Source organism: Cornus florida, unplaced genomic scaffold (assembly GCF_030987335.1).
Source record: "Cornus florida cultivar Cherokee Brave unplaced genomic scaffold, ASM3098733v1 CherokeeBrave_3.0.0_Hap2_Chr01, whole genome shotgun sequence".
Classification (NCBI taxonomy): Eukaryota; Viridiplantae; Streptophyta; class Magnoliopsida; order Cornales; family Cornaceae; genus Cornus; species Cornus florida.
In genome coordinates this window covers 83,858,666-83,880,708 of record NW_026775571.1, presented here as the reverse complement: position 1 = coordinate 83,880,708, position 22,043 = coordinate 83,858,666, and the positions used below count along the sequence as shown (strand labels likewise).

The 22,043-nt window shown below is 37.8% G+C and overlaps 1 protein-coding gene across 1 annotated transcript in view; it reads left to right on the top strand.

The window, feature by feature from the left end:
* Positions 1–22,043, top strand: part of LOC132303644 (GTP-binding protein ERG) — a 39,379-nt gene that overhangs the window by 10,021 nt on the left and 7,315 nt on the right. The window contains exons 3-7 of the mRNA XM_059800986.1: positions 1,731–1,876; positions 9,470–9,628; positions 9,702–9,772; positions 11,227–11,330; positions 11,441–11,580. Coding sequence (XP_059656969.1) covers positions 1,731–1,876; positions 9,470–9,628; positions 9,702–9,772; positions 11,227–11,330; positions 11,441–11,580 — 620 coding nt within the window. The remainder of the gene's footprint in view (positions 1–1,730; positions 1,877–9,469; positions 9,629–9,701; positions 9,773–11,226; positions 11,331–11,440; positions 11,581–22,043) is intronic.

Sequence of the window (22,043 nt, the reverse complement as noted above, 5' to 3'; positions counted from 1 at the left end):
ATTACCATGGCCTTGGGCCTATTTAAAGGCCTCTTAATAAGCCTACAGTGTGCACATGGAACAGTTTATGCAGTCTAGTCTATAGAGAGCTCCCAGCAGTTAGAGGGATCTTCCTCTGTGTATTATCTATATCGAGTGGTCATTAATCTTACCTGATGGACCAATCTAAAGCTAGAAGGGTGCTCTAGACTCAGCTTGTTAAGGAGTTTTCTAATGACAAGACAGCCCTAGCTCCTATTTTGAGGTTGTCACCCCTGAAAATCACTAATCCCTATTCCCTATAGCTGACCATTTTGCATCTTTCTTCCAAGAGCCTTGTTACGAGATTCGGCAACCTTTTTGCAAAAAAATTATTTGGCTGTTTCACAATATAGAAGATTTTTTACTTATAAAAAAAAAAAAAAACAATATAGAAGATTTTTGGTTAATCCTGAAACCCTAGGAGGTTGTCTGGGCCCGGGTTTCTCAAGGATCAATTTGAGAGCATGTTGCCTTTAATTTCTTCAGCTGTAAAGGACTGAGCAAAAGGAAATCTTTCGATTTCTGGATCAGGATCATGTACGTATTCCCTTGCTGTATACCATTTGGACAAGTGAAGTGATAAGAGGAAAATACAAAATAGTAAAATACAAGTGAAGTGATAAGAGGAAAATACAAAATGATTTGATCCATAAGCACGCCCATAACACAAAATCCAAAATGTGAGTTAAGGGATATAGATTGCAGTTATTCTTTTTGCTGAACCACCAGCTTCTTCAACTTAATATTGTTAGGTTAGTGAGTCATGTGTTGGCAAATTTCTATCCAATTCTCGAGGTGTCCAATACTTTAGGTGTGATATGTGTCATAGTTATGTCTCATTGGTCTATAACCACAAGGAGATGAAAATCAATGGAGACCGTGCTGAAGATCTCTCAAGCACAATCGCATATCCATGGATGAGAAGAGATTCCATTATGATTCGTAGAGATATTACAACAATAGAGTACCAACACCACCACTCCACGAGCCTATTTTCTCGCTACCAGTGTTACTTGTGTTTTTCCTACTCCACCAACGGCCAACCCATATACTACCTCTACCCATCAACTCTCTCGTGAGACTACATCTCTCTCAATCTCATAAGTTCCAACCCAAAGCCTATGTATCTATTTATAGAGTTCCAAACCCAATGCCTTGTTGGACAAGGATTACAATTCTTTAGAGGCCAAGACTTGCCAAACAAGAAATTACCTAATAGAATACAACTCTAAAATAGAATCCTAATTAGAATAGGAATTTGAGACACAATTTCCAACAGTATATATCCTCAAACAAAAAAACTCTTTTTCATTTATTAAATTTCTATCATCATAACTTATCCAAAATTATAAAAAAAATAAAAAATAATTCTATCGTCATTTCTTATTATAATTGTTTTCAATTAATGAAATATATCATAGTTTAGAATTGACTGATTTTTTGTGATTATACTGTCTCTTATTTTTAATAATTTGACACGCAGTTGCACTTGTTAAAGTTGCTTTATATATATATTGATAGATGAGTGTGTTTATAGATGTGTGTCTTGAAATGCTTATTTAATGTTTACAACTTGCAAAGCAAACCTGAATTCTTTTAACATCCATATGCATGGTATTGTACTATGATTTCATGTTCTTTTAAACAGTATAGTTGTAAGCAGTCTTGTAACATTTTTCTGGAAGACGTCTAACCTATTTCTTGTTCAGTGTTTGTTTGACACCCCAGGACTTATGTTAAGGAAAAGTGGATTCCCTTACAGTGATATGAAAGCTCGTATTGAAAGTGCATGGAATTCAGTTGGTCTCTATGATGTGCTCATAGTTATATTTGATGTTCACAGACATCTTAACAAGTCAGTGACCTCTCAATATCTGTATTGAATTTTATTGTCTTCATTTTCCCTTAATATATTCCTCCTGGAGAACAATTTTAACAATCAATGTTATGATCATCACTTTCTTTTTTCCTAAATGTTTTGATCATCTTTTGAATCAGATCCCAGTTATTGTTTTATGAAAGATTTTGTTTACTGAGACTCCACATGCCAATGTTCAGGCTGACAATTATTATTTTTATATTATTATTGTTGTTGTTATTTTTACTTCAATTCCATTAACATTTCTGTTTCTTCTCTTCAAAAACGTCCATAGTTTGTAGCCTTACCTTACTGACATTTGGTTTCATACTTCACTTACTAATGTCCTTTTTCAAGAGGGTCCTGTCTTTATAATTTTTTGTTAAGTAATGTTAATAATATTATGCACCAAAGTGGGGTGCTGTAAAGGATGTATACATAAAATACTATGCACTGTCAAAGGATTTTTCCTAACAACCCCTTCTGAAAGTCCTTGGTAATCCACCCTACACTGGCCTCCTGTCATTCTCATATTTTCCATCACCATGATCAAGTGATTGGCGATTACGGATCCCCTTTCAGAGCTGCCTTGAGCTACTAAAGAAACTCATCGGCAAGCAATTGATGAGAACTCAAAATCTTATCGTGGTATGCAAAACTCTTTTCACTTCTTCCCAAACCCCCCATCTTCTTTGGTAATATATGAGAGAGAGCCTATTGTATGTGATCATAAACCTTCTCAATATCCATTATCCAATTTGCATCTACTCCCGGCTTCCCACTTTTTTTCTCAAATCTAAGCAGTCATCTGTCACCAAGAATGCATCCAAAATTTTGCAACCCTCCAAAAATGCATTTTGAGACTTCGAAATGTTCTCATCCATAACCTTCTTGATCCTCATTGCCGTTGCAGTGAGCTTATACGCTGCCTGGATCAGATTACTTGATTTAAAATTAGGGTAAAATGCAAAAAAAAACCTGAACTATTGATTAATTAGCAATAAACCCCCTGAACTACAAAAATTGCAAAAAACTCCCTGAACTATCTATTTTTGTTGCAGATCACCCTATCCGGCAAAGCTCCGGTTGGATTTTACCCTTAAAACAGAACGTGCCATACCACTTAAAATTGAAGGAATATAATGCCCTTATAAATATGGAAGGACAATAATGCCCCTTTTTGAGACACCCAAATTGAGATCTTCCGGCGTCACTGACACAGATCACCTCCCCCACTTCCACCAGCACCACTCAATGTCAACCACTTGGAAACTCAAACAACGTGAACCACTTGGAAACTCAAATAATTAATACCGAACCACACAACCCACAAACCCACAGTCACCGCAACCTCAACCAATCCATCCACGACCCGGAGAGAGACAAGATAATATATGACCTCAGTGAACTTAACATATTGGTGCCATTACTTATTACACTTATTGGGTCATCATTCAAGTAAGTATAAAATGCTTTCCTTTGAGTATATCTGGCACAACTACCGAGCACCATACCCTCATTTATGAATTTCTATGAACAAATGCATATATATATATATGTTCCTCCAATAACCTGCCTGTGCACCAAATGTCAAGGCTTTAAAATCTTTTAAAAGAAATTCTCTACTTATATAGGCATTTATTGCACAGCTCCGAGATGCTTTTAGCATGACAATAGCCATTAAAAATCACAATACCTGGGACAACTCCTTAATCCAACTAAAATAATGCCCCCTTCAGACTACTTTGATTAATTCACACAACAAAATATCAACTAATTAAAATTTCTGAATCCACCAACTAGTCTAACATCAACCCAACTAAATAAAGTAATAATCTCAAATTCATCAATTAATCTGATATTGGACAAATTAATTGATCTAACAAATACTAATCAAAATAATAAAATTTAATCCACTACGATTCCAAATAGAAAACCAAACTACCATATCCTCTCAATTTAAATTGTGACACCAAAAATGTGTCTAACAAAAATTAAATCAAATAATAGTCAATTAAATAGAGTTCCTCCAAAGCAAGCAACATAGAAGTAGTCTTTTCCGAGTAAGCTAAATGTTTCCCGTACCATCTCTTTCATCTGCAAAATGTTTTTTTTTTTTTTGGGGTGGAAAGCAGCAAAAAATAACCAATAATATATTAGATGCCACAACCAAGCAACTTTGATGAAAGCATGAACGTAAAAGAAAAAAAATAATAATAATAACTTTTTAATCAATTCATCCCAATTTTATCACGTCTCAATCAAATAAATTCCGGGCATTGTCCGTAATTCTGTGCACTTGACATCACAAGCCACAAATCACCTACTCGGTTCACGCACCGTTTGGCCAAGTCTAAGGTTTTTCACCTAAGGGCACTGAGCCCTATCTTGCTTTTTCGGTACAACCCCGTTTACCAATCAACAACACTTGAATCAAATTCCACACCTTTACCAAGTGTGCCAAAATATAACCACTCAATAAAATATTTTTATCAACACATTGAATGCATTAATTCTCAAATAAATCAGAATTTAAAACTCCAAATTGTGCAACAATTTCTGTCCATGATCCATCGCAATTAACAATAATATTTTCCCGATTAATACACAAATTAAATTGCAAAATAACTATACTTTAGTATAATTGAACAATAATTAAAAAAAGTATACTTGAAAAAACAAGGAAGAACAAATCACATAATTAAGGGTTATTAAGGTTAGTATACCCCTACCTCAATCAAAGAGAATTAAAACTTTAGAAGATCAATAACCACGAATCGCTACTCCAATGGTATCAAACTGTAGAGCATGATGAATGGAGAATATTTTTTTCTTGAACCCCTTAAAAAATCCCACGTCTTGGTCCTCGGTATCAGAAAGAAGATTGAAAGAGAAGAAGAAGCTAGGGTTTGTCTCTTCTCTATACTTCTCAATTTATTCTCACTTTTATTTTTTATTTTTTTCTGACATATCTATTGTTATTCGTGTGTGTGTATATATATATATATATTATCTTCTGGTACCTTATTTTGTCCATTCACGTTTCTATTACTCTACGGCACAACCAAGGAAACTGACACCCAAATAATCTCCCTAGGCACATGACTACATCCAACCTTGTTTCACATAGTTACCTCGGCGCAAATGCCGAAGTGCATCATTACATACGTATACCAAAAAAAAAAAATTCCTAGATGATTGAGACCAGTATGGTGGATTACTAGAGAGAGAAAAGTGTTGGTGGAGAACCATAAGGTAAGGTGGTGTTGGCTATTGACAATGGTGAATTGGTGATGGGTCTGACGAAAGAGAAATAGAGCGTGTAAGATTGGTGCTATAAAATTAAAAAAAAAAAATTTGGTGAGTTGTCGCATGCTAATTGGTTGTTGAGGTTTCTTATCTCCACATCATGTATTTAAGTGGATAATTGTTGAAACTGCGTCGTTTTGATTAGGGGTAAAAGTGTCTTTTAGCATTTCCGGTTGTCGGAGTTGACTGGCATGTGATTGCAACAAATCCATAGTTCAGGGGGTTTGTTGCAAAAGGCTAATAGTTTAGGAGGGTTTTTTGCATTTTACCCTTAAAATTATTCAGTTTCTCTGCTCTTCTTTTCTTAGTAACTAACATAATAAAAGAAATATTTAAGCTCTTCACAAATTCACAATGCTCATGAAAGTAACTGATGGTTGACAAAACATCTGATGTTGCAACATCCTAACATTGCTGAAAGAAGGCCATCAACATTCCTTTTGGACCGGTAGCATTATTTAACTGTGAAAGCTTCCACCACCTCATCCTCGGATAAATATCTCCTCTCTCCATTCACTGTCTTCTCTGCCCCCTTGTCAAACTTCATCTTATTCTGCTCATCCTCCTCCGCCCTATATATGTGTGTATATAACTATATATGTTGGGGCAGCGGAAGCGCGCGAATAACTAAGATCCAATGAAAGCCAACAAAGCAATCACACACAAACACAAGATATACATGGTTCAGCCAAAACCAGCCTACGTCCATGGATGAGAAGAGATTTCACTATGATTCGTAGAGATATTACATTAATAGAGTACCAACACCACCACTCCACGAGTCTATTTCCTCGCTACCAGTGTCATCGGTGTTTTTCCTACTCTACCAATCTGTATACTACCTTTACTCATCATCTCCCTCATGAGACTACATCTCTCTCAATCTCATAAGTCTCAATCCAAAGCCTATGTATTTATTTATAGAGTTCCAAACCCAATTCCTTGTTAGACAAGGATTACAATTTCTTAGAGTTCAAGACTTGCCAAACAAGAAATTACCAAACAAAATACAATTATAAAATAGAAACATAATTAGAATAGGAATTTGAAACATAGACACAAATTCCAACAATCTCCACCTTGACTCAAATTCCATCTAGCCAATCATCGCTTCCACGGCATTGATGAGGGCAATTCTTTTGCAGCTTTAATCTCGACGATCCTCCTACAAAACTCCGATTGTCCACATTATACGTTGCTCGATCAGTCAAACCTTCAAGGCTCCACCTTGACTACTTGAGCTCCATGCTATGTAATCAAGCCGACTGACTCCACCTACAACTGAAGCCTGTTGTAGCACATGTTGAGACTTTGCCCGTTGCAGCACATGTTGAGACTTCTTCTGTTTTTTGGATCTCCTTCACTTTTGGCTCTGATACCAATTTGTAACGACCCACTCCACCACATGGTATAATATTGTCCGCTTTGGACCTGAGCCCGCACGATTTTACTCTTGAGTTTTACCCCAAAAGGCCTCGTACCAATTGGAGATAACACCACCACATATAAGCACTTCACCTTTCCTTTATCCAGGCGATGTAGGATTGTGCACCTGTAACTCACCCAGTGTGGTTTCCTGTCAGTGCCTCATGCACCCGCCCACGGCACACCCGCCAACACAAGGTCGTCACAATCCACCCCGCTATGAGGCCCGACATCCCTGTCGGCACACTTTCAACTTCAGAGGATTTTACCTTTCCCTTCTTACGCTTCGGACAATCCTTTTTGAAGTGCCCTTCCTTGTGACAGATAAATCATCTCAACACCTTCGTTTTGTTCTTAGACTTGGAATGACCTTTGTTGCCAGACCCTCCCTTCTGATTCGTTCTCCCTCGAACAAATAACCCCTCTGCCGAACTTTCTGTATTGCCCTCAAACTCCTTAGAATTCAGAGCTGCCTTCATGTCTTCCATGGATAAAGCAGTTCTGCCATACATCATTGTATCGACAAAGTTCTCATGCCTGATCTTCATCCTCTATCATGACATCAATATTATTCAAGTCCATGATGATACTATTTACTTGTCAAGATGGTCTTTTAGAGACGAACCTTCGTGCATCTGAAGAGTGAACAACCGCTTCTTTAGATACAAGCGATTCACAAGAGATTTCGTCATATACCGGGACTCTAACTTTTGCCACAGCCCATCCACCGTGGTCTCTCCTGCAACTTCTTGCAGAACCTCGTTTCTCAAGCATAACAAAATCATACTGTGTGTTTTCTCCATAACCTCATCTTTGTCCTTGATCTTTTCTCCATAACCTCATCTTTGTCCTTCAACGCCTTGGATAACCCTTGTTGAACCGACAAAGCTTTCATCCTAACCCGCCACAGGTTGAAATCGTTTGTGCCGTTAAACTTCTCGATTTCCGGAATCTTGGACGACATCCCTACTTTGAACCGAAAGCTCTGATACCATTTGTAACGACCCACTCCACCACATGGTATGATATTGTCCGCTTTGGGCTCGAGCCCGCATGATTTTGCTCTTGATTTTTACCCTAAAAGGCCTCATATCAATTGGAGATAACACCACCACATATAAACACTTCACCTTTCCTTTACTCAGGTGATGTAGGATTATGCACCCGTAGCTCACCCAGTGTGGTAGCCTGTCAGTGCCTGCCAAAACCGGCCTATGTCCATGGATGTGAAGAGATTCCAGTGTGATTCGTAAAGATAGTACAACAATAGAGTACCAACACCACCACACCACGAGTCTATTTCCTCCCTACCAGTGTCATCGGTGTTTTTCCTATTCTACCAATCCGCATACTATCTCTACTTATCATCTCCCTCATGAGACTACATCTCTCTCAATCTCATAAGTCTCAACCCAAAGCCTATGTATCTATTTATAGAGTTCCAAACCCAATTCCTTGTTAGACAAGGATTACAATTTCTTAGAGGTCAAGACTTTCCAAACAAGAAATTACCATAGATAATCAAATTCCAACAATATATATATATATATATATATATATATATATATATATATATATATATATTATTGCATTGAATTTGTTTGTAGAAGACATATTGATCAAAACTTCATAAATTTAAATTCGATATTTAAAATTATGAAGGCATACAGAAGAGACAGAGGAGATAGGTTTATTTCGGAATGGACCTCAAACTGTTCCCTGCCACTTGTTATGGCTGGAGAAGTTTGCCTGCTCTGGTTTTCTTTAGAGATAGCAACCTAAAAGATTAGGAAGAGATTTGTCATTTGAAATTTATTACTTAAGTACTGTTCTGATTCTGCAAGAAGTCAGTTTTCAGAAGTAACTTTCACTGGCTTCGGCTAAATGGACTTCAGATGATTGGGCTGCTCTTAGTAGTCTGTTTGTCTTGTTTCACCAAGCACCCATATTTTCTTATAAAGTCTTTAAAGCATAAAAGTTCTTCTAAAGCCCCTCGAAAGCTCCCCCAAACACTACATTCATATCCTTGGTAATCTCCTTTTTTTAGTGCTGTTCGCTAGTGCAGTTCCGCTATCTTCCTTATCCTTGGACATATTCATATTGGTGGGTGAACAATGCTTAGTCTTTGTGTTTTTCTTGGCTTGCTTTATTTTTCCTTATATATTTCACTTGCTGAATGAACCCAAAATTTGTATTTAGACTTCTGCATAGCAACAGCAGTATCAGAGCTTTTGGGCCTATTTTTCCAACAATTACTTTTCTTGCATCATTTACCTTCTTGAGTCTTTGCTGTTTCTCCATGACTATCAATTTCATTTCCTAGCCTAGAAACTTAAGCCAGGGCTGCTTCCTCCTCCTATCCAGCCACATCATCACATGGTTTAACTGTCCTACTGTATTAAAGTTGATCCATTTCTTTCAGGAAAAGGTTAGGGGTGTTGTCCCCTAATGCACTATTCTTTTTTTGTTTTGAGTTGTAATTGATCCTTGGTATAAGCTCTAACTTGTCTCGTTTTCATGAAATAGTCTCCATATGGATTGCACTTTCATCTATTTAAAGAAAATTGCATTTACGTAAGAGGACCTTTTCTTTATTTCTGACCACCTATGGAAATCTGCTTTCATTAAATTAACTCTTTGATGGTGCTATTAAATGAAATCTTGTGCCTTTATAATACTTAGTGTATATACTATTGTATGTATACTATAACACATTTGGAGATTCGCCAGCCAGGTAGCATATTGCAACTGCACAAATCCGCGTTGACCAACTCGTCCACCTCTTACACAATTGTCTCTACAATAACCAAGTGGATTACTGATGGATTGATTCTCGCAATTCTCTTATTGATACAGGCCTGATTCAAGAGTGGTAAGATTAATAGAACGAATGGGTTCACAAGTGCACCCAAAGCAGAAGCGCGTGTTATGTATGAATAAGATTGACTTGATTAAAAAAAAGAAAGATTTATTGAAGGTTGCTGAGGAATTCAAAGATCTTCCAGGATATCAAAGGTAGGTTTTTCTTTTTGATGACTGAATATGGATGCTTGAGATAGCATCTGATTCCTTGATTTCTCCTTTTTAGGTATTTTATGATCTCAGGACTAAAGGGCTCTGGAGTAAAAGATCTTACTCAATATTTGATGGAGCAGGCATGTACCTCTTTGCTGGTGCCATTGTCATACTTTCTCCCTTTTAAATCCAAGTTTATTTTTTGTAGCCTTTGGAAATCAACTATATATATTTATGTTTGTGTGTGTGTCTTGCTAAATATGTTATTTCATGATGCATTTTCTTTTTGGATGCTGAAAAATTCTCGATTCCTCATTTAATACAAATAGCACTTCTATATGTGTTTTACTAAACCTACCATCACGGCAAGGTTGCTCCATTATGATCCGGAGGTCATGGGTTGAAACGGGAACACTCTTTCTGCATGCAGAGGTAAGACCGAGTATATCTGACCCTCCCAGATCTTGCAATGGTGGAAGTATCATGTATTGGGCTAGCCTTTTTTTTTTTTTCGCTGCCAATCCCATTCATTTGGAAAAAAGGTAAGGATGATGATGACGACAACAACCATCACTATGAAGAGACTCATCTTCTTTTTGAATTGGCAATGAGTGCTGAACATGTAGATGAAAATTGAAATTTATATGTTTTTTTTCTTCTTAAAAAAGATAAGAAAAAAAAAATATATATTTGGTAATGTAAGTTTTCTTTTTTTAAAGGAAACCAAGAGGTAATGTGAATGTCATCAGCATCATCAACACATCCCTTAACGTTTATCCAGACTCTCCACGATGAGAAAAATGTGCATTTATTACAATTATTAGGAGGCGGTGAGATTCAAACTTCGTACTGTGATACCTTGTTAAGTTGTTAACCTCCTTTTATGATCTGCACATAATTAATATGCATCTGGGTTGTTATTCATACTGAATCAGAAGTGCTGCATAAAAAGAGACATCCAGGAGTGTCAGACATTAGATATTGTATTTTCATATCATGATTGATTCTCTCTTATTTGTAGAATTTCTCATTGTTTAAACTACTTTAGCATGAAAAGGACCTCCTGTTCCCATGAAATTCGTTATTTCATGGCTGAAGATATCTTCATAGAGTTCAAGCTTGCAACCTAGTAATGATTTCATCTATGAATAAAAACAAATCAGTAGTATATGACCATATATTGTGTTTTATTGTTTTGGAGGAAACCTGTTTCTGAAGTATTGAGCTTCCATAGAATGTCCTTTTGTACACTATCTTAAAAAATCTTTTCTCTACAAATTCTTTTTGAATGGAAAGGGCTGCTTCCTTTAACAGCCTCAATGTATGTATTGATCTTTGAACCAAAAGAAGAAAGAGTGAAAAGTTAGGTCCTTAATGTGATAATTACCACAATTTTGTCAAAGAACAATAGAAGCATGTTTACCTCCATTGTTGATTCTAAATATAAGTAACCTTTTTCCTCTCACCTTGCCATTTTCATATTAAATTTGAAGCAATGGAACTTTTGGAAGCTGTGTTTCTGCCAACCTGCATCTATTCTCTGTACTAAGTCATGTGCCTAACGCTGCTTCTTCAATGGTATTTTTATGCTCAGGCAGTTAAACGACCCTGGGATGAAGATCCACTCTCTATGAGTGAAGAAGTTATGAAGAATATTTCATTAGAAGTTGTCCGCGAAAGATTGCTAGACCACATACATCAGGTACATGGAGTTATTTAGCCCAAATAATTATTCATTACCATTATTTGTTATGTTGTTCCATACCATTTGTCAAAGAATTTATATTGGTCAGTTAATTTTGCTTATTTCAGGAAATCCCATATGATATTGAACATCGCTTGTTTGATTGGAAAGAGCAAAGAGATGGCTCTCTTAGGATCGAGCAGCATTTCATCACAAACAAATTGAGCCAGCGCAAGATTCTTGTGGGGAAAAAGGGATCTAAAATAGGGTAATGATTTCTTTCTAGGTTAAGAATTAAATCTTTTATGTTGTTCCCTTTATTTTTATTACTTAATGACTGCAATTCGATTTGATTTGGTTGGGTTCAATGTACAACCTAGAATCAATCTTACTCTGGTTGGTTCTTAATATTATGAAAATCAAGATAACCAAACAACCCAACCTATATAATGGTTTGGTTATTTGATTCGATTCTTGGGTTAATTTCACAATGTAATAATCATAAATCCAGCTTGAAACAGTAACAACAATACAAATGGATTTGATTTTCAAAATTTCAAAGTGCATAAACTCACAAAGCCCTAGTTTAATGGAGGTGAAAAAGTAGCAAACCTGATGGAAAGAAGAACTAGAGTAGGAGGCTGGAGTAGCCACGGTGAAAATCAATCTTGTAGGTTTTAATCAATCTGGGTCTCTTGTGAAGAAAGGAATCGGACCCTCTTTCTAAGCAAGAGGATGATTGAATTAAAGCGCTCATTATAGTCAAAAATAGAAAATTTTCAATCTCCAATTTCAGATTAACAATTTAAGTTCGGTGAAGTGGGGAATTAGGCATTCTCTGGTTTGGAAAGAAGCTTCTTGACCTATTATTCCATTGTACAAGGCATGGATTTTAGACTATACCGGCAAGTAAGCATACGACATATTTCAGCACCTATTTATTAAAAAATTAGGGTATGCGGCCCTGCAAGTATGCATGAAGTTGGCTAGTTTTATGGAAACTGTAAAAAAGTCGGGGATCATGAGATATTTTTATGCAAGAATCTTTCATGTTTATAGAGTTAGTGGGGGTAATTTCTAGGATATCTCAAACATGAACTTTCTATAGGATGAAAAACATGCAGCGATTTCTACGATATCTCAAACATGACCTTTGACTTGTCTGCCTACAAGAATTGAGAAAAAAAAAAAATCTTAAAACATGTTGCCAATGTATATATCATCAACCCATAATTTCTCCTTTGCTTCTGCTTTTTTTCAACAATAGCTAACCCTAGAGCTAATGTTAATTGAACGGCTCAGGGCCCTAAGGCTTCTCCATGGATCAGCGTTTATGTGGTAGCTTCAAATCCTAATTTTGCACAAGTCACTTGAACGACTCAAAAATGGGACATGGATTAACCTTTAAAAGTTTGCTTTGTCATCTTGTCTTGATTTTATGTGACATATTGTGTCAGACACCCTATGCGTGTTGACACTCGACATTTGTTGTCATGCAAAGCTGAACAACCATATTCTGTCTTATCTGCTTTTTGCTTTTCCCTTCCTTCCTGAGCTAATACCTAAGCAAAGTATTTGACAACTCGTCATTGTATTCAAGTCATACACCTATTCCAACCCATATCTCCCTTTCAGTCCGACTTAATTAGTAGGGCAATCCCTCCATCCACTTCTATATCCTCGTCCTGGCCTGAACTAGGATAGGAGATCTTCCTACTTCAAGATCCTCAATGGTCAAGAGAAGGAAGATTGATACATGAGTAACCATAAGTGTGCCACCAATCATGTGGTCACATGGAGAAGACAAAAACTTTGATGGGGGTAAATGACGCACAATATTTGAAATTTCGCCATCCGACTATTTGTTTTGATTGTGAGACATCTAGCAGTATGAGTTGGTTTGCCGAGACATGTCACGAGACTTACCTTGTGTGGCAACCCAAATGGGTCTCTTGAAGACCTACCAACCAGCCAACCAAAGAAAACCTTCTTCTAAAATTTCAAGCTTGTTGGATGGAAGAGAAAATTAGTGTCCTTTCGTCTTTTTGTTTTGTTGGATGGAAGAGAAGGGAATGAGTAACACCTTAAGGGATGGATGAGACATCCCTAGGTAAGGAAAGTGTCCTGTTTTGTTGGATGGAAGAGAAGGGAATGAGATAACACCTTATTTTGTTGGGAGAGAATGAAAGAAAGAGTTTTAATTTGTGTTTACCTTTTTACCCATCAGTATGTATAGTACTCCTTTGAATCTTTTTAATGTTATATGTACAGTTCATTTCACTCTAATTGGTTCATGCATGCTAACTTTGATTGTCTGTTGTCTTTTATATTATTATTATTTATATTTACAAGTATAATCATATTTTTGTTTTGTTGGATGGAAAAGATGGGAATGAGATAACACCTTTCTTTGTTCGGAGAGAAGGAAAGAAAGAGTTTTAATTTGATTTTACCATTTTACCCATCACTATCTATAATACTCCTATGAATCTTTATTATGTTATATGTACAGTTCACTTCTCTCTCATTGGTTCATGCATGCTAACTTTGATTGCCTATTGTCTTTGTTTTTAAATATTTGTATTTACAAGCATATAATCATATTAAGTCATGACAAAAAAAAAAGAAAAAGAAGGTTATTGCTAGGAAAATAAAAATCAAGCTCACTAATTTGGTTATCTAATAATGATGAGGGGTAAAATCTTAATTTATCTAATAATGATGACGGGTAATATTGTCATTTAATTTTTTATAACACCCCTACTTCCTTACTCTCTTCCGTCTGTATTTGGAGGGATGAAATTTTGTAAAAGAGGAGGGATTACTCATCCATCCTTTTTTCTCTTCCCTCCTTGTCTTCTCTTTACCAAACGAAGGAAGTTTGTTTCCTTCCTATCTTCCCTCCACCCCTCTTCCTACCAAACGGACCATTAAGGTTTGGGCTTTTCACCACTAGATTAAACTTTAGTCAAAATTGTGGTCAACCTCCCCTGAGGTTTGACCAAAATTACAGTTAAATTGATTGCCAATAATGCCCTTAGGTGCAATAAAATGACAAATTTAACTCGATATCCTGTTTAATGAATGATATATAACTCTATAGTTCTTGTATTAATACATAGCATATATTGCAACACAATTACATCATGGTTCGCCGTATCGTCCGATACGTAATCCTTTTTCAAGTCCGATATGCGACCCGTATCGACTAGTTTATACTGATTTTGTCCGAGTCCATTACACCGCGACCGATACCGCGACTGCGAACCATAAGTTACATAGCCATATATATATATATATATATATATATATATATATATATATATCAGAGAGAAATTATTGGGGATGAAGAAAAACCCATCTAATTTTCTCTTCCAAATATGACCTCAAGTGCCACCACTACCACCTCATAGGTTGCCACTCCTCTTTTCCTCTCCTGCCACCACATTCTTCCATCACCACCACCTCCAATGACCCGCACCGCAACTAAACCCTAATTTATATTAGTAATTAATATGAATCCTGTATATAATGATATATATGTATATGAATCCTAGAACATAATGGTTTAATAAGGAATTGAGTGTATTATAATGATATATATGCATGAATCCCTGAACATGGTTTTTTTTATATGCATATGTACATTATGGAGCTAGACAACTGTGATGCTTTGCAAGGGTTGTGCCTTAAGGAATTGAGTGTTTATAAAATTTCTTTAGATATGTGTGTGTGTGTGTGTGTGTGTGTGTGTATAATATATTGTGATGGTGGGAGGGTGACGGTGGAGATTGAGATGGTGTAGCAGTTTGGAGTTGTTAGATAGAGAAGTACCAAATATTCTCTTTAAAATGGTGGTGCTACCAATGTCCCAACTCCACTATATTTTCAGGCAACCCGCCGCAACCCCTAATCAACAAAAACCCTTTCAAGATTCCAGTTGCAACTTTCAACACAGTATGAATAAGCCTTTCAAGATTCCAGTTGCAACTTTCAACACAGTATGAATAAGTCATTATCTTCTTCCTTCAAGCTTGTTTATTCATGTTTGTTCAAGTTTAATGTGAAATAGAGGCCCCAATCATTAAGAAATCAATGAATATAGCTTATTAATTGAACTGGTGAGGAAAAATGAGGATATGGATGGGATTGGCCACATGAATTCTTTTTTCCCATTCTTTCTTATTATACACCTTGTCTTCTGTTAAATTTAAGTTTTTAAAGTTGTTTTTAATTACTTCATCTCACATGAGCTTTGGTTGGCTTCTCTGTCTCTTACCTCATAAGCAAACAACTCTACCTATTTTACTTGTTGCATCATCGGGTCTACGTTGAATGTGACCATACCACTTAAGTTTACTTTCCCTAATTTTTTCATTTATAGGCGCTATACCTAATGTTCCCCTCACACATTCATTATTTATCTCATATCTTTTAGTGATTCTTATCATCCAACGTGGCGTCCTCATTTCTGCTACATAAATGTGTTGTATATGTGTCTTTTTAAAAGCCCAACGCTTCTCTCCATACAATATTGCCTGCCTTAATAACTGTTCTATTAAAATTTTCTTTTAATTTATTTGGAATTCATTTGTCACAAAGGATACCACTAACTTACCTCCATTTTGTCACCCGGCTCCAATCCTACTTACTACATCATCATCTATCCATCTCCCCAAATTTTTGTAGAATTGATACTAGGTGATGGAAATTGTTGGAAATTGTGTCTCAAATTCCTATTCTAATTAAGATTCTATTTTAGAGTTGTATTCTAGTAGGTAATTTCTTATTTGGCAAGTCTTGGCCTAAGGAATTGTAATCCTTGTCCAACAAGGAATTATGTTTGTAACTCTATAAATAGGTACATATGTTGTGGGTTGAGATTTAAGAGATTGAGGGGGAGAGACTCTGGAATTTGTACAGAAACAAAGTAAGGGGCTGAAATCTTGTAATCTCCGATTTTACACATAGTGAAAACTTTCGCCTGATCCCGACCGTGGACGTAGGTTGTTGTCGAACCACGTACAAATCTTTGTGTTCTTTGTGTGGTATGTTTACTTTTCTATCGTGATTCTTGATTCAACTTGGGGTTCGTTGCGTTTGTCATAACAAACTGGTATCAAAGCTTTCGGTTCGAAGCAGGGATGTCGTCCAAGTTACTAGAAATCGAGAAGTTTAATGGCAGAAACAATTTCAACCTGTGGCGGGTTAGGATGCAGGCTTTGTTGGTTCAACGAGGGTTATCCAAGGCGTTAAAGGGGAAGGATGCACTGCCAGAAAAGATCAAGGACAAAGATGAGGTTATGGAGAAAGCACATAGTAAGATTTTGTTGTGCTGGAGTAACAAGGTTCTGCGAGAGGTTACTGGAAAGACTACGGCAGATGGGCTGTGGCAGAAGTTGGAGTCCCGGTATATGACGAAATCTCTTGCGAATCGCTTGTATCCAAAAAAACGATTGGTCACTCTTTAGATGCACGAAGGTTCGTCTCTGAAAGATCATCTTGACGAGGTAAATAGTATCATTATGAAGTTGAATAATACTGATGTCAAGATAGAGGATGAAGATCAGGTTATTATTTTGTCGTGTTCTCTACCACCCTCGTATGAGAACCTTGTTGATACAATGATGTATGGCAGAACTGCTTTGTCCATGGAAGACGTGAAGGTAGCTCTAAATTCTAAGGAGTTGCAGAAAAGGGTGTTTGAGGGCAATACAAAAAGTTTGGCAGAGGGGTTATTTGTTAGAGGGAGAACGAATCAGAAAGGAGGGTCTGGTAGCAAAGGTTGTTCTAAGTCTAAGAACAAAACAAAGGTGTTGAGATGTTTCATATGTCACAAGGAAGGGCACTTCAAAAAGGGTGGGTTGTCCAGAGTGTAAGAAGGAAAAAGGTAAAATCCTCTGAAATTGAAAGTGTGGCTGTTGCATAGGGTAATGATTCAGATGGTGGTAATGTTCTCACTATTTCAGTCAGCAGATCTTGCGATGAGTGGATTCTTGATTCGGGTTGCTTGTTTCATGCTTGTCCAAATAGGGACTGGTTTACCTCTTATCGATCTATTGATGGAAGGGAAGTTCTGATGGGGAATGATGCGACGTGCAAGGTTGTAGGTATCGGTACAGTTCGAATCAAGATGTATGATGGCATAGTGAGAACACTGACTAATGTCAGGCATGTACCAGAACTGATAAAGAATTTGATTTCCTTGGGTACGTTGGATTCCATCGGGTGCACTTATAAGGCTGGAGATGGAGTCATTCGGGTTTCCAAGAGTGCTTTTGTGGTGATGAAGGGATTGAAGAAGCATGGTTTATATGCTCTGCAGGGTAGCACAATCACGGGTTCAGTTGCTCTATCGTCCTTGGATCCGGATTCAAATACTACTAGATTGTGGCATGGCTTGGGCATATGAGTGAGAGGGGGATGGATGTTCTAAGTAGGGTTTGCTTGGTGGTCAAAAAATTGGGAAATTGGATTTCTGTGAGCATTGTGTCTTCGGGAAATAGTGCAGAGTGAAGTTCAGTAGATAAAGAATTTGATTTCCTTGGGTACGTTGGATTCCATCGGGTGCACTTATAAGGCTGGAGATGGAGTCATTCGGGTTTCCAAGAGTGCTCTTGTGGTGATGAAGGGATTGAAGAAGCATGGTTTATATGCTCTGTAGGGTAGCACAATCACGGGTTTAGTTGCTTTATCGTCGTTGGATCCGGATTCAAATACTACTAGATTGTGGCATATGCGGCTTGGGCATATGAGTGAGAGGGGGATGGATGTTCTGAGTAAGTAGGGTTTGCTTGGTGGTCAGAAAATTGGGAAATTGGATTTCTGTGAGCATTGTGTCTTTAGGAAACAGTGCAGAGTGAAGTTCAGTACAGGAATTCACAGGACCAAAGGTACGGTGGATTATATTCATTCTGATCTTTGATTTCCTCTCAGGTTACTTCACATGGTGGTGGTAGATATATGATGACGCTGATTGATGACTTTTCTCGGAAAGTTTGGGTTTATATTCTGAAGCACAAGAATGAGACTTTTGTTACATTCAAGCAGTGGAAGACCTTGATTGAGAAGCAGACAGGAAAACAGGTCAAGCACTTGAGGACAGACAATGGCTTGGAATTTTGTGATGGAGAATTTAATGAGTTCTGCAAGACTCACGGGATTGTGAGATACCACACAGTAATGAAGACTCTGCAACGGATTGGAGTTGCAGAACGGATGAATAGAACGCTATTGGAGAGGGCACGGTGTATGTTGTCCAATGCAACGTTAGACAAAGCGTTTTGGGCTGAAACTATTTCTACAGCTAGTTACTTGGTGAACCGGTCTCTATCGACTGCTATCAATTGTAGGACTCCAGAGGAGGTATGGTCTGGTTCTCATGCTAGTTACAGTTATTTGAGAATATTTGGGTGTCAGCGTATGCTCATGTGAATGAAGGGAAGCTTAAACCGAGGGCTAAGAAATGCATATTTCTTGGTTACCAGCCTGGGGTCAAGGGATACAAATTATGGTGCCCTGAGGCTTCGAGAAAGAAGATACTTGTTAGTAGGGATGTGACCTTTCATGAGTCTGCGATGCTTACTCCGCAGAAGGAGGTAGTTGATTCAGGGAAAGGTCAGGGTGTCAGTGAGTAGGTGGAGCATGTTGAGGTTCAGTTAGAGGATAGTCCTGTTCGGTTGACTCATAAGCAGGTGCAATTTCGGGCAGAGGGAGATGCACAGTTGTAGTAGTATATTGTGGTGGCTAGAGACAAGCCTAGGAGGGATATTAGGCCACCTGAGAAGTATGGGTTTTCACATGCTGATTCGGTTTCTTATGCACTTAGTGTGGCAGAGGATATTGATAAACCGTGTACTTATCATAAGGCCATAATAGGTGGAAAGTCAACACAGTGGTCTGTCGCCATGAGTATGGAGATTGAGTCTCTTCACTCATAGCGAAGGGGTGGACTTCAATGAAGTGTTTTCTCCTGTGGTGAAACATAGCTCAATCCGTGTGTTACTTGCTATGGTTGCTCTGTATGACTTAAAGCTTGAGCAGCTTGATGTCAAGACTGCTTTCTTGCATGGTGAGTTAGAAAAGCAGATTTATATGCATCAGCCTGAGGGGTTTGAGATTCTGGGAAAGGAAGATCATGTTTGCCTACTGAAGAAGTCTTTGTATGGGTTGAAGCAGTCTCCTAAACAGTGGTACAAGCAATTTGACACCTTTATGGTTGGCAATGGCTACTGTAGGAGTAAGTTTGATAGTTGTGTGTCTCACTGGAAGCTCTCAGATGGTTCGTATTTGTACTTGTTTCTGTATGTTGATGACATGTTGATAGCTTGCAAGAACATGTCTAAAATCAACATGTTGAAGGCTCAGCTTAGTGTTGAATTTGAGATGAAGGATCTTGTTGCTGCAAAGAGGATATTAGGAATGGAAATTCACAGGGATAGAGGAGCGGAAAATTTGTATTTGTCACAGAAAAAATACATTAAGAAGGTGTTGGAACGCTTTGGTATGCAGGCATCAAAACCTGTGAATACTCCATTGCCTGCCCCATTTTAGGCTTTCAGCACGATTGTCACCACAGACCGAGGAGGAGGTGGAGCACATGTCTTGTGTTCCTTATGTTAGTGCAGTTGGTAGCCTTATGCATGCGATGGTGTGTATTAGGCCAGACATTTCACATGTAGTTAGTGTAGTGAGCAAATACATGGATAGACCTGGAAAGGTCCATTGGCAAGCTGTGAAGTGGATATTATGATACTTGCGAGGTTGTGTTAGTCTATGACAGAGGCAGCGACACGTGTGGGAGTGTTGCTGGATATGTTAATTCGGATTATGCTGGAGATCTTGATAAGAGGAGGTCCTTGACAGGGTATGTCTTCACTCTTTGTGGGAGTGTGATCAGTTAGAAGGCGACTTTGCAGCCCGTAGGTGCATTATCTACTACTAAGGCTGAGTACATGGCAGCTACAGAAGCAGTGAAGGAAGTTATATGGTTGAGAGGCTTGGTTGGTGATTTGGGCTTGCAGCAAGATGATTTGACCGTGTTTTGCGACAGCCAGAGTGCCATACATTTGATTAAAAATCAGATGTTCCATGAGAGGACCAAGCACATTGATGTCAGGTTTCACTTCATCAGAGATGTGGTTGCACATGGTGCTATTGCAGTGAGGAAGATTGGGATAGCAGAGAATCTGGCAGATATGATGACTAAGGGCATTCCTACACCCAAGTTAAGACAAAGTTTGGACTTGATTGGTACATGCAGTTGCTGAGGCCCTTAGGGGCATGTGGAAGCGGCGAAAGGAATAGCTGGATGGAATTTGAGCCAAGGTGGAGATTTTTGGAAATTTTGTCTCAAATTCCTATTTTAATTAGGATTCTATTTTAAAGTTGTATTCTATTAAGTTATTTGGCAAGTCTTAGCCTCTAAATTCCTTGGTCTCTAAGGAATTGTAATCCTTGTCCAACAAGGAATTATATTTGTAACTCTATAAATAGGTACATATGTTGTGGGTTGAGATTTAAGAGATTGAGGGAGAGAGACTCTGGAGTTCGTACAAAAACAGAGTGAGGGGCTGAAATCTTGTAATCTCCGATTTTACACATAGTGAAAACTTTCGCTGGATTCCGACGGTGGACGTAGGCTGTTGCCGAACCACGTACAAATCTTTGTGTTCTTTGTGTGGTATGTTTATTTTTCTGTCATGATTCTTGATTCAACTTGGGTTCGTTGCGTTTGTCATAACAGAAATAGTTCTTTTGAGTAACTCTTTGGTCTTGAAGTGTAATATATATATATATATATATATATATATATATATATATATATTGATAAGTAATAATTGAAATAAAAAAGACGTTCAAGAGGGGAACGCATCCCTTATACAGAAGTGGAACTGGGATTTAAGGCCCCAAAGAGGCCAAAAAAATAATTAAATCTTCGGGAGAGGAACAGAACTTCCTCTTCATATAACTAAAAAGAGAGCGCATGATGTGAAGTTTTAGAATCGCCGTGGACGATTTCAGAATCGCTGTGGACGATTCTTTCCCTTCGAACATTCTACTATTCCTCTCCTTCCAAATGCACCACCAGACACAATATGGTACAACTCTCCAATAATCGCGAACAGCACTCCTCACACGTCATCCTCTCCAAATACGAATCAAATCGTTAGGGTGACGAGGCATAACCCAACGCATACCAAACAGACAAAATATAAGATTCCAACAATCCCTCGCTATAGGACAAAGCATGAGAATATGAGCAATTGACTAACCATCTTGTTTGCAAAAGCAACAACAATTAACAAGACAGTTTCCCCTTTTCCTTAGATTATCAATCGTCAGGATCTTACCCCATACAGCGGTCCAAACAAAGAATGCCACCCTAGTTGGAGCCATAGAACGCTAGATAGTCTTCCAAGGAAAATCAACGATATCAAAATCAGAAAGACATAAGAATAAGGATCGAACTTCAAAGTGACCATGTGAAGAGGGAATCCATGTCATGTCATCACAACCTCTGCAAACTGCCTCCTGTCGATACAGCAAATCCAGAAAAACATATACCTCGTCCACCTCCTAATCCTGAAAAGAGCATCGAAAGTGCGCGTCCCACGTAATCCCACTACTATCAAGCCGATAGCAGTTGGCTACGTAGGCATGTCTATCAACTGCAATACTGTACAATCTGGGAAATAAACAAGATAAAGGCCGATCACCACACCAAAGATC